Source organism: Microtus ochrogaster, chromosome 7 (assembly GCF_000317375.1).
Source record: "Microtus ochrogaster isolate Prairie Vole_2 chromosome 7, MicOch1.0, whole genome shotgun sequence".
Taxonomy (NCBI): domain Eukaryota; kingdom Metazoa; phylum Chordata; class Mammalia; order Rodentia; family Cricetidae; genus Microtus; species Microtus ochrogaster.
The window spans coordinates 23,063,801-23,077,361 of NC_022014.1; the positions used below are offsets into that span (position 1 = coordinate 23,063,801).

Sequence of the window (13,561 nt, forward strand, 5' to 3'; positions counted from 1 at the left end):
GCCAAGCGGTGATTAAATGAACACAGTGTCCGTGTAATTATTTCGGGTAGAGCTAGCCATGTGGGCGGCCGGGTGCCGGGACGCAGCCCGCAGCTCCTATTACTACAAAATATGAAAGTCACCTTTGGCTTGTGTATTAAATGCTTATTAGTTCCTAGCTGGCTACACTGTTTTGAAAGGTTCTGGAAAGTTCAGGAGGTACAGGCTAATTGGAGGAAGTACATCACTGGGGCCGTGAGTTGAAGACTATATCTTGTCGTGGCCTTCTCTCTGCTTCTTCTCTGTAATGAGGTGAAGAGACTTCCACCACACACTGCTGTCACCATAATGTTCTGTCAGAACACATGGGGCCAGGCAACTTAGACTGACCACTCCAAGACGGTGCTTCTAAACAAATCTTCTGTCCCTTATGTTTAGGTATTTGGTCATAGCAACCAAAAAGTTAAAAACTGACAGCCAAGAACCTGTTATGTAAGTAAAGGAGCTATCCTGTAGTTTAGCCATTATACCTTGTGCTTGTTTTGAACAGTCTCTCTATGTAGCCCAAGTGCTGTTCTTGGTCCTATATTGCCACAATCCTGCCTCCGCCTGCCAAGGGCTGTTATAAATGCCCAGCACCATGCCATGTGGGATATGTGGCTCTTCAAGGAAGAAAAATGCTCCTGAGCTTCCCCCAAAGGAACCAATTCACTCTGTCTCCACGAGTTCTTAGCCAGCACCTCTGGGTGTTGGAACCCAGGGCCTAGTACATGCTAAGCAGATACTCTTCACTAAACTACACCCGGCCCTGGTCATCCCCTTACTCCGTGGGAATCTATGTGCCCCATGTCTCATTCCCTTGTCAGAGCAGCACCAGGGTCTGTGTTTTACTGTGAGTCTCATGTAACTTATCTTAGAGTAATATAATTTTCAATCTTTCCCATATTTGACATTCTTTTCTACCCACAAGGAGTAAAAACAATCCCTGTGTTTTCTACTGCAAGTTTGAAAGTCTTGGGGTGTTAGAGGTGGCTCTGCAGCAGAGCACTTGCCAGAGGACTGGGCTTGCGTTCCCAACATCTGTATCAGGCAGCTCACAACCGCCTGGAACTCTAACTCTGGAGGCTCTGATGTTTCTCTGGCCTTCGTGGGCATGCACGCACACACACAAAGTAGTAAAATCAGTCTTTAGTCATGGTGCCAAATGCCTCTAATCCCAGAAGTTGGGAGGCAGAGTCAGGCAGATTTAAGTTTGCAGGCAGCCTGATCTCTGTAGTGAGTTCTAGTCCAGCCAGAGCAACATAGTGAGACCCTGTCTCAAAAAGAAGTTTTAAATTTTTTTCTTTTTCTTCTCTTAGATTTGAGACAGGATTTCTCTGTAACTTTAGGACTTGTCCTGGAACTAGCTCTTATAGACCAGGCTGGCCTTGAAATCACAGAGATATGCCTGCCTCTGCCTCCCGAGTTCTGGGTTGCAGAACTCCCCAGTTCTAAGTGCTGGGATTAAAGTCATGTGCCGCCACCATCCGGCCTTCTATTAGATTCTAAGCGATGTTCATTTTCTTTAAGACAGGGTTTTGCTATTTCACCCAGCGTGGCCTTGAACTCCTGGGTCCAAGTGACCCTCCACCTCAGCTTTCCAAGTTGCTGGGACTGTAGGGTACACACTATGGGGCTTGGATTCAGCATGCTTGTTCTTTAGGGGTATGGGGGCAGCAATGCAAATTCCATGGACTTTAGGGAGTATGCTAACCCTGGGCTCTTGGTATTCTGTGCCAGTCTCTCAGATGCTAAACACACTTCTGTGAACTCATGGCTTTTTCAAAACCCAAACACTATGGTGGTAAGAGTTCATCTTGAACCTGAATTGGGATCCCCAGAACGCAATAGAAAGCCAGCATCCTTGTAGCCCCAGTACTAGGGTTGGAGACACAACAGACAGATCCTGGAGACTTGCTAACCAGCCGGTTAGTGAACTCCAGGTCCAGTGAGAGATTCTATCAGATAAGATAGGGAGCAACAGGAAGACATCTAAGATTGACATCCAGCCTCCACAGTCACATGAGTGCACACACATAAACCCGGGTACATGTACACACACCTGACTTCAGTGGCATTCTAAAACAAGCGTAATAAGATTGCTGTGCTGCCCGCAGCTGAGTAGTTTAGGGAGTTTAGACTCTGGGGGCTGGGGAGATGGCTCAGAGGACAAAAGCACTTGCCCTCAAGCATGAAATAGCTGAGTTGAAATAGCTAAAACACACATAAAGCTGGGGACGGTAGTGCACATCTCTAATCCCAGCACTCCGAAGGCAAGCAAGGAGATCAAGAAAGGATAATCCCGGGAAGTTCACAGGCAGCTAGCCTGGCACCAGGTACACAGTGCAGTGGGGAAAAAAATCAAAGAGACCCTGCTTCCAAACAAGGTGGACGGTGAAAACCAACACTCAGGGCTTTCCTCTGACCTCCACACACATGCTGTGGCATGCACGTGCCATGTGTACACGTGCACGTTATACACAAACAGAAAGTGTAGGCTTTCACTAGTCCCACTCCTTCATGAAATTACTGTCATCAGGATAGCCTTCTTTGCCAATCGTGTGATGTGTCATAGTTATCTGAAGTAAGCATTAACATTCCCCAAATCTCTGTAATATTTGTACTCACCGTAACGATTAGTTCTCCCAGCCAGAGTCCAGGAGTAAGTAAAGGATGCAGAGTGTCAGAGCCTTAAGGACTCCCACTCCTTGCCAACTAGCTGTAATTGTGAAAGGCTGTCCAACAGGTCATCGAACCTTGTCCTGAAAGTCTTGATCACTATCATCTGAATTTAGTGGAGTCGAGAGATCTGTCATCCCGCTACTGGCTCTATCTTATTGGTGCCATTAGTGATTCTATTCTCTCAAACCGTTGGAACAGACCAAGACTACCCTACTCCAGCCATCTAGTTCCTTTCACTTCCTACAGTGCCTGAGATCAAAGTCAGTCTGGGACTGAGTAAGTGCTCTTATACTGAGCTGTAAGCCCAGCCCCTGGTCTCATGCATGCCTGTGCCCTGGCCATCAGTGCCTAGAGGCATCTAATCAAGCATCCTGAACCACGTGTGGCTGCTTATTAAACCTCCAGAGTACTGATGTTCTCTTCTGTAAAACTGGGAACAATGAGCTCATGAGGGTGGACCTCAGAGAGACAATGTGAAAGAACTTGTAGTATCCCTTCTAGCTATTGGTGATCCGTGAGGAAAGCTGATCTGTTTCCAGATAATTGGCATTCAAGAAGTCCAGAACAAACAAAGTGGATTGTTGCCAAGATACAATTAAACATGGTTAAAATGTCATCAGACAGCATCTAGAGAGGTCCTAAGTACAAGTTACCAGTTTTTTGCCGTATGAATAAGTAAGGTATTTTGTGGTAGTTTTTTCGTGCTGATGAGGGTGCAGTCTACAATTTCTGTGATGCTGATAGCTATGTAAACAGGTGCATTGTGGGTGGAAAGAGGTTCAGACATGTCCTGGGAACATCTAAGATAAGCTATGCTTTGGCCTGTTCTGGAGACTGTTCCCTAAGGAGATGCCACTGTTGAGGCTAGAAGCCATGAAGAGGCTATCTGCCTCAGCATCTGCCTTTGGTTTTGTTATTTTATTTTTTAAGATTATTTTTCTCATGCTTTGTCTGCATGTATGCATGTGTACCATATGCATGCCTAGTACCTGAGGAGGTCAAAAGAGGGCATAGGATCTGTAATTGGAGTTACCGATGGCTGTGAGTCACCTTGTGGGTGCTGGGAACCAAACCAGTTAACTGCTGAGCTGTCCCTCCAGACCCTCAGCATCTGTTGCTAACAACCAAAATCTAAGGAGTGAATTACGTGGGAGAATGCTACCGTAACTTAAACAATATAGCCTGTATTACAAAGCCATTAAAAACAGTAATTCTTGCCGGGCGGTGGTGGCACACGCCTTTAATCCCAGCACTCAGGAGGCAGAAGCAGGTGGATCTCTGTGAGTTCGAGACCAGCCTGGTCTACAAGAGCTAGTTCCAGGACAGGCTCCAAAAAAACCACAGAGAAACCCTGTCTCGAAAAAACAAAACAAAACAAAACCAAAAAAAAAAACCAAAACAGTAATTCTTTAAGACTGTAATGATGGGAAATAAAATGCAAACCCTTCATGTGTCTACTAGAAAAGGCAGGGTATGAAGCCATACACACACTCAGTATGATTCCAGCTAGGTTTTCATCCACACACTAGTTAATAGAAACTATACCCACATTTCACTGCGGTCTCTTAAGGAAGCTTTTCCTGGACAGTGGAAACTGTGGTCTTTCCTTTAAAGTTCTATTTTCCAAGTTTTCTGTAACGGGAAAGGATCACACGTACAGTGAGTAGCACACACCTGCTCAGAGTGGACACGCTAGGTGCTTGGTGCACAGCGTGGCCATAACGCTCTGCTTGTTCTGCAGCTGCTGCTGGACACACACTCCCTGAAGATGGTCCTGCTCGATCTCCCATCCATCGGCTCCCAGGTGGTGAGGAAGGCACCTGCCAGTTACACTAAGATTGTCGTGAAAGGCATGACCCGGGCTGAAATGATCCTCAAGGTATGTCTTCTCTGGGGTCTCTGTTCACAAAGGCTGGCCCCATCTTAGATTCCTTGTTCCAGAGAGTTTGGCTTTTACAAACACAGAGTTTGCCCTGTCCCCTCTAACCCCCGGCGACTGCCCACACTCTGTGATGTTGAAAATCAGTGCGCAGTTACCTGGGGATCAGCAATCCTTTCTGGCAGGTGAGTTCTGTTTAATAAGCTCTAGCAGCTGAGAGCCAGGTGGCAAATCAGGAGAGAAGCCCAGGGATCTCTTGCCTCTCAGCAGGAATTTTAGGCCCAGATGTCACTCCCTTCCCCAGAAGCCTTTTGGCTTTTGTGTTTTGCACCTTTAAGTGAACTCTGAACAGATGTTGTAGTAACTGAATCTAATTGGCAAATGGGCTTTTTAAAGCCTTGTTTGACAAGCGATTGGACGTGGTGCCCTGGTGGAGCAGCACCTGCCTCTGATCTCCACCTGGGCCTGTCAGAAAGGGCTGGCAGTGGGGAAGCAGAGGCTCCGTTCTCATGTGCTGAGAGTCCAGTACCTGCGGGCTCCTCAGGCCCATTTCCCAGGGTGACTCAAGTGATGGCAGGGCTTTATTAAGCTGCAGTGGCCTGGCCTGGCTGCAGACCTCAGGATCTGGACCACATGAGGGGCTTGAGGAAACTACATCCTCCCGTGCTGGTCTGCTCAAGGGAGGAGAGCTGCATTCTGGAAATAGCTGCTAAGGCCCTTGAAAGGAACTGCTCCCTGCCACTTTCCGGTACATTCTCAGGAATTCAAAACAAAACCAGCCCACGAGGGAAGAAACATCAGCATATTCCAGAACCAAATGAAATGAATCTGAGGCCGGTGTGGCCATTTGTCTATGTACTAATTGTTAAATGGATGTGGCCACACAAAGTGTCAGGTTTCAGGTCTTGAAAAGAGTAAGGCCAGTTCAGGATTTTTGTTTCTGAGGATATCTATGGGCTTCTACCCCCTCTCAGTGTCAGACAGAAGGAGTGGATGTCCCACCACCCATGAAATCCCCCAGCAGATGGTCTCTTCCATGCCTCCTGGGGGAATTAGGAGCCTCGGATGTTAGGGGACCAGGAATCCATATGTTAAAAGACAATCTGGGTAATAATGGTGATTCAGCCACGCTTGGGAATACTGTAATTGGACATCAAGTTGAAACGAACCATCAGCATTTCTGAGCACAGGCTTGGATGGCAGTAGGCCCCTTCGTGGTCAACTGACAAGTGAGAAGAGCTGACCCTGCCCTCCAGCCTGAGGGCTCCTGAGGACCTATTCTTGTTTCCTCCATTGGTAGGTGGTGATGGCCCCTCATGAGCCATTGGTGGTATTTGTTGACAACTACATCAAACTCCTCACGGATTGCAACACAGAAACCTTCCAGAAAATACTGGACATGAAGGTGAGCCCTCTTGTTATTTATAGCCCATCCACCCTAAGGCATGGAATGTGCATATAGAATGTGGGGACTGCCTCAAAGGCACCCTGCATCCCAGATTGCAGAGAGCCTTTCCTGGAGGCCGATCCTGGCCATGCAGGCTGCAGCATCCTCAGGACCGCCCTGCCCAAGGGATGGCCACTGCCCAGGGGAGGTTGGAGCAATGCAAGGAAGAACAGGGATGGTCCTTCCCTCTGCTGTTGTTCCTCTCTTCTCTTTTCAGCCCTTCTTTCTCTCCTGTCCTGTTAGTCCTTTTTCTTGCCTCAATTTTACCTTCCAGGCTGCCCTCTAGGACCAGTACTTGCCCTGGAGAAATCGAGGTCCTTGGGTTCTAGCCATTATACAGCCCAGCAGAGCTCAGGCTGGGCAGACTTCAGGACCAAAGTATGCTTTCTGCTCCTGCCGTTGATTGTGGGACCATCCCTGACCACCTCTCCCTCTCCTCTCAGGGGCTGAAGAGGAGCGAGCAGAGCGGCATGCTGGAACTCTTTCGACAGAGGCTCCCCGCCCCACCCTCAGGGGCAGAAAATTCCAGCACATTGTCCCTAATGGCTCCAACACCAGAGCAGGAATCATCCCGCATCCGCAAACTTGAGAAACTGATTAAGAAGAGACTGTAAGGAATATACAGACATTGCCAGGGACCCTGAGCTACTGATTTCTGGAAACCCTTACTCTCAGGACTCTAGGTCCTCAGTCTTGAAACCTCTAGGGGCATTACGGTTATTAAACTATCTCTCCCATTCCCTGTCTTCGCTCTATGCCAGTCAGGGAAACTGAGTGAAACCGGGTTGTAAAAAGGCATTTTTAGATTACCTACCATCCTGAAGCTGGGTCAGCATTGGGTGAAAGGTCCCTGTGGCTCACTTCTATCTCCAGGCTGCCATGATGGTTGAGTTGCCGTGTCACCTCCCCACATAGCCCTCCTCACCAGCTCTGGACCCCACTAGCCTGTACCTGCAGCTTGACTGAGGAAGCATGGATCTCACCCCTTCCTCCCTCTGCATTTGAGGTCAAAGCCTCTGCAATCAGGGGTGTCTTTTCCCTCCTTGTCTCTGGAATTGGCTTGGGGCCTGAGTGGACTTAGTGACAGATGACAGAGTGGGATACTGGCCTCTCTCTATCAGGACCCTGCCAGGATTGGCACATCCCGTGTTACCTGCTGCTTTCTGGGACTTCAATCTGACCTCCATGACATGGCCAAATTACCCCCGGGTCCTCCCACGTCTCTGTACTCCCCAGGAGAGCAATGCACACCGCTTATCTTACACATGAGGAGACAGACTAAAGATGCTGGCATGCCCAGCCTGGGCATCAGGTGTCTTGCCTGTGATGGGCTCCTGAGCTGGTGTGGAAGCAGACCTAGAGCTGACTTAGAGACACAGAGTCAGCATGGCGCTCTCCCTGAACATGAACACATTGTCCTGCCCACTTTGCTCCTGGATCCAAGGGAGGGGACTGTCTTCTGAGACACCAGGAAGTTCCCTTGGAAGGGCTTTCTTTGCCTTTTTTGGCAGAAGCTGTGAGAAGGAAGACACAGGAAATCTGGCCGCCTGACTTCCCACTCCCTGGTACATTGCAAGTCTGGAGTACTTTCCAGAGCCCCTGAAACGTGGCCGCATGTAGCACCTCAGTGGCGCAGCACTACCACTAAGAGAGACACCTAGGAACATGATTATTGACCTTGCACCCCAGATTCAGAGCCTGGAAGATCCCAGAGCATAGCTCAACCCTGTCCTGACCATGCTGCCGACCACTAACTCACGAAGTCAAGCCCTGCAGTGGGGAATTGCCCCACCTCCAGGGAATGGCACCTCACCAGGGCAGCCATACCCTGCTCTCTTGGCTCAATTGCATGACCACTACCTCAGTGTGACACCATTAGTGATAGCTTTCGGCAGCTGGGAACATGTCATCCAGTAGGACAGTCAGATCCCAGATCCCAGGGCCACCCCTTCCATCACCACCACAGCAACAAACCTCATCTGGTTATTTCTGGATACCCATAGTGCTCAGCTTGCATCCTGAGCCCTATGTCTCTTCTCTTTTTCTTTTCTTTTTTATTCTTTTGGCCACGAAGCTACACCCCAGTCCTGGAGCCTCATTTCTTCATCGGCGTCTAAAATATTCTTACTAGTCACTATAACTCTTCTGTATCGAGCATTTTGAAACTCTAAACAGAAAGAAAACAAGTGGCAGGAAAAAGGCATGTCACTTGTGGTCGAGATGTATCATAACTTAGACAAGCGCAGCCCACTGGTGCTCAGCAGAAGGGTTCCTCTGTGCTGCCCTGTGGGTCCAGTAGTTGTGTGGCTTGCCCTGTCTCAAAACAGCACAACCAGTTCAGCACCTACCACCCACCTAGGGGAGCCAAGGAAGCCAGCGGGCTCTTCCCACGCCAGGCCACTGTCACCAGACTCACATAGCTCACTGAGCTTCTCCTTCCAGCCCTCTCTGTGATGGCATTGAGATGTCAAGCTGCCATTCCTCCCAGTCGGTGGTCACAGCCAGCAAAGTGACTTCCTTGATGTATTGCACTGTCGGTAATCACCGAGGAGCCAGCAGATAGATGTCAGTAGGAGTTATGTTAAATGTCTTCTTGATGAGGACTGAATATGGTGTGTTCTGCAGAGACAGCCTATTCCTCACCTGGGGAATGCATTAGAGTCCCTTGGGGCCCTTTGAAAAATGCAGATGTCTGAAGGCTTAGCTCTGTAAGTCTGTAGTAAGGCCTGGCGTGTATATGTTTAGAAGCTGTCAGTATCCACGGGAGACTGGTTCCAGGACCACACACACCCCATGCAGATGCTCTGTCCCTTCTGTTCAATGGCAGTGTATGTAAATAATCTAAGCACATCCTCTCATTGACACTAAATATTCTAGAGTATGCATAATGCCTCATATGATGTAAATACTACATAAATAGGTTGTTAAATAGTTACATTTTGGGCGGTTTTATTGTTTTTGGGTTTTGGTAGTGGTTTTGTTTTGTTTGTTTGTTTAAAGATTTATTTATTTTGTACACAGTGTTTTGCCTGCATGTATGCCTGCAGGCCAGAAGAGGGCACCAGATCTCATAACAGATGGTTGAGATCCACTATGTGGTTGCTGGGAATTGAACTCAGGACCTCTGGAAGAGCAGCCAGTGCTCTTAACCGCTGAGCCATCTCTCCAGCCCTTTTTGTTTTGTTTTTAAGACAATCTCAGTAGCTATGTGGTCCAGGCTGACCTTAAACTCATAACCCAATCTGGCTTCCCAGCTACTGGCAGTATAGGTATGCACTGCCATACCTCAAAGTCAGCAGCTGTTACACCGGATGGCTTAGGAACTAATCACAATTGAGAAACTAGTCTGTATGTGTTTGAACAGGTTCTTTTTTTCTCCCCAAATATTGTTATTGCCTTTGATTGAAACACTACATGCATGACCCATAGATACAAAGGATCAACTGTAGACTGCTCACTCCCTGCTCTCAGCCCTTGCACTGAAAAGAGAAAGGTCATTTTAAACGGAGTTCTATAGCCCATTTTCACAAACGTGTGTTTCTCTGACTGTCTAACTTAAGGCTGGTACCAGCATGGCCTTTTTTGTGGCTAGCAGCTTTCATCTGAAGCTTGTTTAGATGATGAGGACTCTTCCCGTAGCGGTCAGGGTTCTTGTTTTTATGCCTGTGGCTCAGCCTTTATTTATTATTGTCACTTCAAAACAATATACATAACTAGGTGTTATGTATATTTAATTCTTTAATTCCAACACTGGGGAGGCAGAAACAGGCAGACCTCTGAATTAGAGGCCAGCTTGGTCTACATACGGAGTTCCAGGCCAGCCAAGGCTACACAGAGAGATGCTCTTGAAGAACAACAGGACAAAAACAGCAGCACCAGATGTGAAGAGTTCCCTGTGACTCTTGTTAGGACGGATAGCTGGCTCAGAGGGGCCAGGCTAGAGAAGGCTTTGTTTAGACTGTACCTGCAGTGCAGAAACCATGAAGAACCTCTAGCCTCTTGGAGAGCCTTGCAGGTGCAAGGCCTTGGGCACACACCCTATCATGGAAAAGAAAATTCCTCTCTGGCAGAACAAAGAGTAAGCACCAAGACTCTGCCCAGCACCCAGGAAGGTGCCCACTTCACATGCATCTCAAGTGGCCCTTCGGTGCAGATAAAATGACGGAGAGCAGAGAGCACAGGTCCCGGCTGCTGCCTGGTGGGGGCATTACACAGGCCCATCCTGAGTCGCTGTTGGACAAGGAAACCTGGCTCCCTGTTTACAGCAGGCTAAAGGAAATTGCCAGAAGTACGCAGCTGGAAATGTCATTCCACTCCCTAGGAAGAGAAGTCTCAAAATAACCTTAGCTTGCTTGAGAGGGGAAGGCAAGTTCCACATATATTGTCTACTCCAAGTTGGATTCCCAAAAATAAAATTGTTAGGGCTGACTGCATCGGGCCGTTTGAGCATTAACCTTGGAAACAGGCTCGTGAAAAGCCAGCAGACGTGAAGAGAACCATTACATTTTACATATGAAATAAAAATTTCCAGTCCCATCCTAACTGTCCATCAACAAAGCCTGTTGGGCCCGCCGAGTTCCGCACCTTGGGGAGATGTAAATTTCTTTCAAATAAAAGAATCATTCTTTTGTGTAAGTGTCTTTCGTCTTCCCCATCTGGAATTGATTTCTTGCTGCATCTTGAAATACAAAATACTGCAGCTAATTAAAGCATTACTGAATGTCATTTGCTAGGATGTCTTTGCCTACTGCTGACAGAAAACAGAAGGAACCCTAAGAAGGAGCCTGAGCTTCCCTCCCCACCGCCACACTTCTCGCGGAGGCAGGTGAAGGGATGCCCTGCTTTCCTGACAGTCTAAGGAGGCTGCGCCCAAGGAGAACGTGGCAGCCCGGGGCCGCCGCCGGCTGGGCAGCCACAGTGGCACCCTCTGTCTGAATGTGTGGCAAGTGTACTGCTCCTGGTTTGGATTCCACTTGGCGCTGAGTTTCCATCTGTTGGCTCTCCCCTCCCCTTGCCGGTCCACTCTCAGCCAGATTCCCATGCGGCTGCCCAGGGAGCTCTCGCCTGTACACAGCAAGTTATTCCTGCTTCCTTCACAGCTGGGTGGGCATTTTGTACTGAGATCTTTGAGGGAATTCTGATTTTCCTTCAACAGTGGAAAATCTGCCGTAGCACTTCCATTAGGCTGGCCTGGGAGCTTTACCTAGTTTCCATCCATCGTCACCGGCTCCTGCTTCCAGGGGATAGCCAGGGAAAGCTCTCATGAGAAAAGAAGCACTTCCGATTACCCACCCCAGAGCCTCGTGCAAGATGATTTTCCTACCAGCCCTCCGCCTTCTCACCTCCGTAGCCAGGCAGAGGAAGCTTTGGTGAGCAGTGGCCTATGAAGAGTGTGTCCACTGGAAACAAAAGCAGCCCGGGATGGAAACTTCCACAGAAGCCCTGCTCTGCAGGTCTGGTCCTAGCACTTTGACATGGGGCCAGTCATTGACTCTCTGAGCCTCCTTTTGCAACATCTGTGAAAAAGGATTATAAACCTTCCCAGTAATCCTTGTGTTGTTTTTTTTTTTTTAATTCATTTTAATGAGACAGATTCAGTCTTCTGTGTCCCAAATGCTGGGATTGCAGGTGTGTGCCATTAAGCCTGGCTCTCCCCAGTGACCTGAGGCAGAAGGATTTCTGTGAGTTTGAAGCTGGCCTGAACTACATAGTCCCAGACCAACCTGATTTGCAGAGTGAGACTGTCTCAGACACAAAGAGTCAATGAGGAGTCAATGAGTTCTCACTGGCTGAAGCGTGGGTCTGTCTCTGGGCCACGGGCCACGGGGGAAATGTCTGACTGGAGGGCCTGACGGGGTGTGTGTGTGTGTGTGTGTGTGTGTGTGTGTGTGTGTGTGTGTAACCTCCTGGGGCCAACCCGCCTTCCCTGGGCAGAGTGTGAATCCTGCTTCTCTGTCCCAGCTGCATCCCCAGGGAGCAGCAGAATGTCATCCTTGCCCTTTTTAGGTCGCGATGGTGAAGTCCATCTCACTCAAGAGTTCTCAAATTCTGCGCCCCTCCTGCCCTGGCAGCAGCCACTTCCCTAGCCGTTAGGAATAAGCCTACAGACGCGGAAGAGAGTTTCCTCTCCCGGCCGGTGTTGGCCAGGCCGCCCACTTTGGAGAGCGGGACACATTTCCTGTGAATGCTTGGCTAGGGTCCAAAAGAATGTTTTGCGTATGGTGTCTAGTCCGCGGCTCCACTCTCGAGTGATTCTTGCCTGGACGCCTTCTGTTGTCTTCTGGGGTTTAATGAGGTTTGTTTTTTGACCTATAGTAACCCCCAAATTATGGAGAGACAAGCAGTCCTAATTGGGAAAGCTGTGGTTGGCTCACAGAATGGAATCCATTAAATGCCTGTCAAAGAATCTTAGATTTTTCCCAAGGCTGCCTAATTACCTGCATTCAGGGGCAAAGTTCCTACCTAGCCCTGATGACTCACATACTGTGAAGAAGTTAGAGTGATTATAAATTTAAAAATTGTTGTGGGCGCGGTTTACTGGAAGACTCCTAGAGCCCTAGCACTGGGGAAGCAGAGGCAGGGTGATCAGGAGGTAGACGCCGCCCTTATAGCTGGGGATATGGCCTAAGTAGAACACTTGCCTGGCAGCGCAGGAACCTAGATCCATCTGCAGCACTGCCAAAGCTTTGTTGGTTTGTTTGTTTTTTGTTTTTACCAAAACAAAACAAATTTTGGAAGAAAACGTAGTGTGAAACACTCAGTCTGCTAAAATTGCTTCCCACTTAATCTGAGATGTCTTTCAGCTTCTGCTCCATAATCAAGGGGAATTTGCACAATTTCCACGCCTCCTTCTGTTCAGGATAATTTTTCAACGAGACAGAAATTAAGACCAGCTTCTCAGCAAACTCCCCTTTCTTTCTGAGGCCAAGGAAAGTCTTCATAGGGTGCAGAAGCTTTCCAGAGTGGAGTGGCGAGCAACTCGCTGTTTCTGCCCCTTGGTTTGTGTTAAGGTGCAAGTAGACCACAATCTGCCTGTGCACTGAAGGAAGTACTGTGGCTGCCGAGCCGAGGCAGCCACTGAGATGCTTTCCCAGGCAAACGGAAGGATAGCTCATCCACAGAGAGACAACCGTTCACAGACACACTTGCCACCACAGATCCAGTCCGGGAGTCCTGACACCATGTTTAACTCTACTTTTTTTTATTGATATTTATTGAGCTCTACATTTTTCTCTGCTCCCCTCCCTGCCTCTCCTCTCCCCACTTCATTCCTTCCCTAAGGTCGCTATGCTCCCAATTTACTCAGGAGATCTTGTCTTTTTCTACTTTCTACTTCCCATGTAGATTAGATCTATGTAAGTCTCTCTTAGTGTCCGCATTGTTGTCTAAGTTCTCTGGGATTGTGGTTTGTAGGTTGGCTTTCTTTGCTTTATGTTTAAAAACCACCTATGAGGGGGCTGGAGAGATGGCTCAGTGGTTAAGAGCATTGCCTGCTCTTCCAAAGGTCCTGAGTTCAATTCCCGGCAACCACATGG

At 48.5% G+C, this 13,561-nt stretch overlaps 1 protein-coding gene across 1 annotated transcript in view; it reads left to right on the forward strand.

Moving 5' to 3' along the window:
- The window catches only part of Vps53 (VPS53, GARP complex subunit), a 131,409-nt gene extending 120,744 nt beyond the window's left edge, over positions 1-10,665 (forward strand). The window contains exons 20-22 of the mRNA XM_005349525.2: positions 4,442-4,579; positions 5,880-5,984; positions 6,470-10,665. Of these exons, the coding sequence (XP_005349582.1) occupies positions 4,442-4,579; positions 5,880-5,984; positions 6,470-6,640 (414 nt within the window). The 3' untranslated portion in view covers positions 6,641-10,665. The remainder of the gene's footprint in view (positions 1-4,441; positions 4,580-5,879; positions 5,985-6,469) is intronic.
- The last annotated feature ends 2,896 nt before the right edge of the window (positions 10,666-13,561 follow it).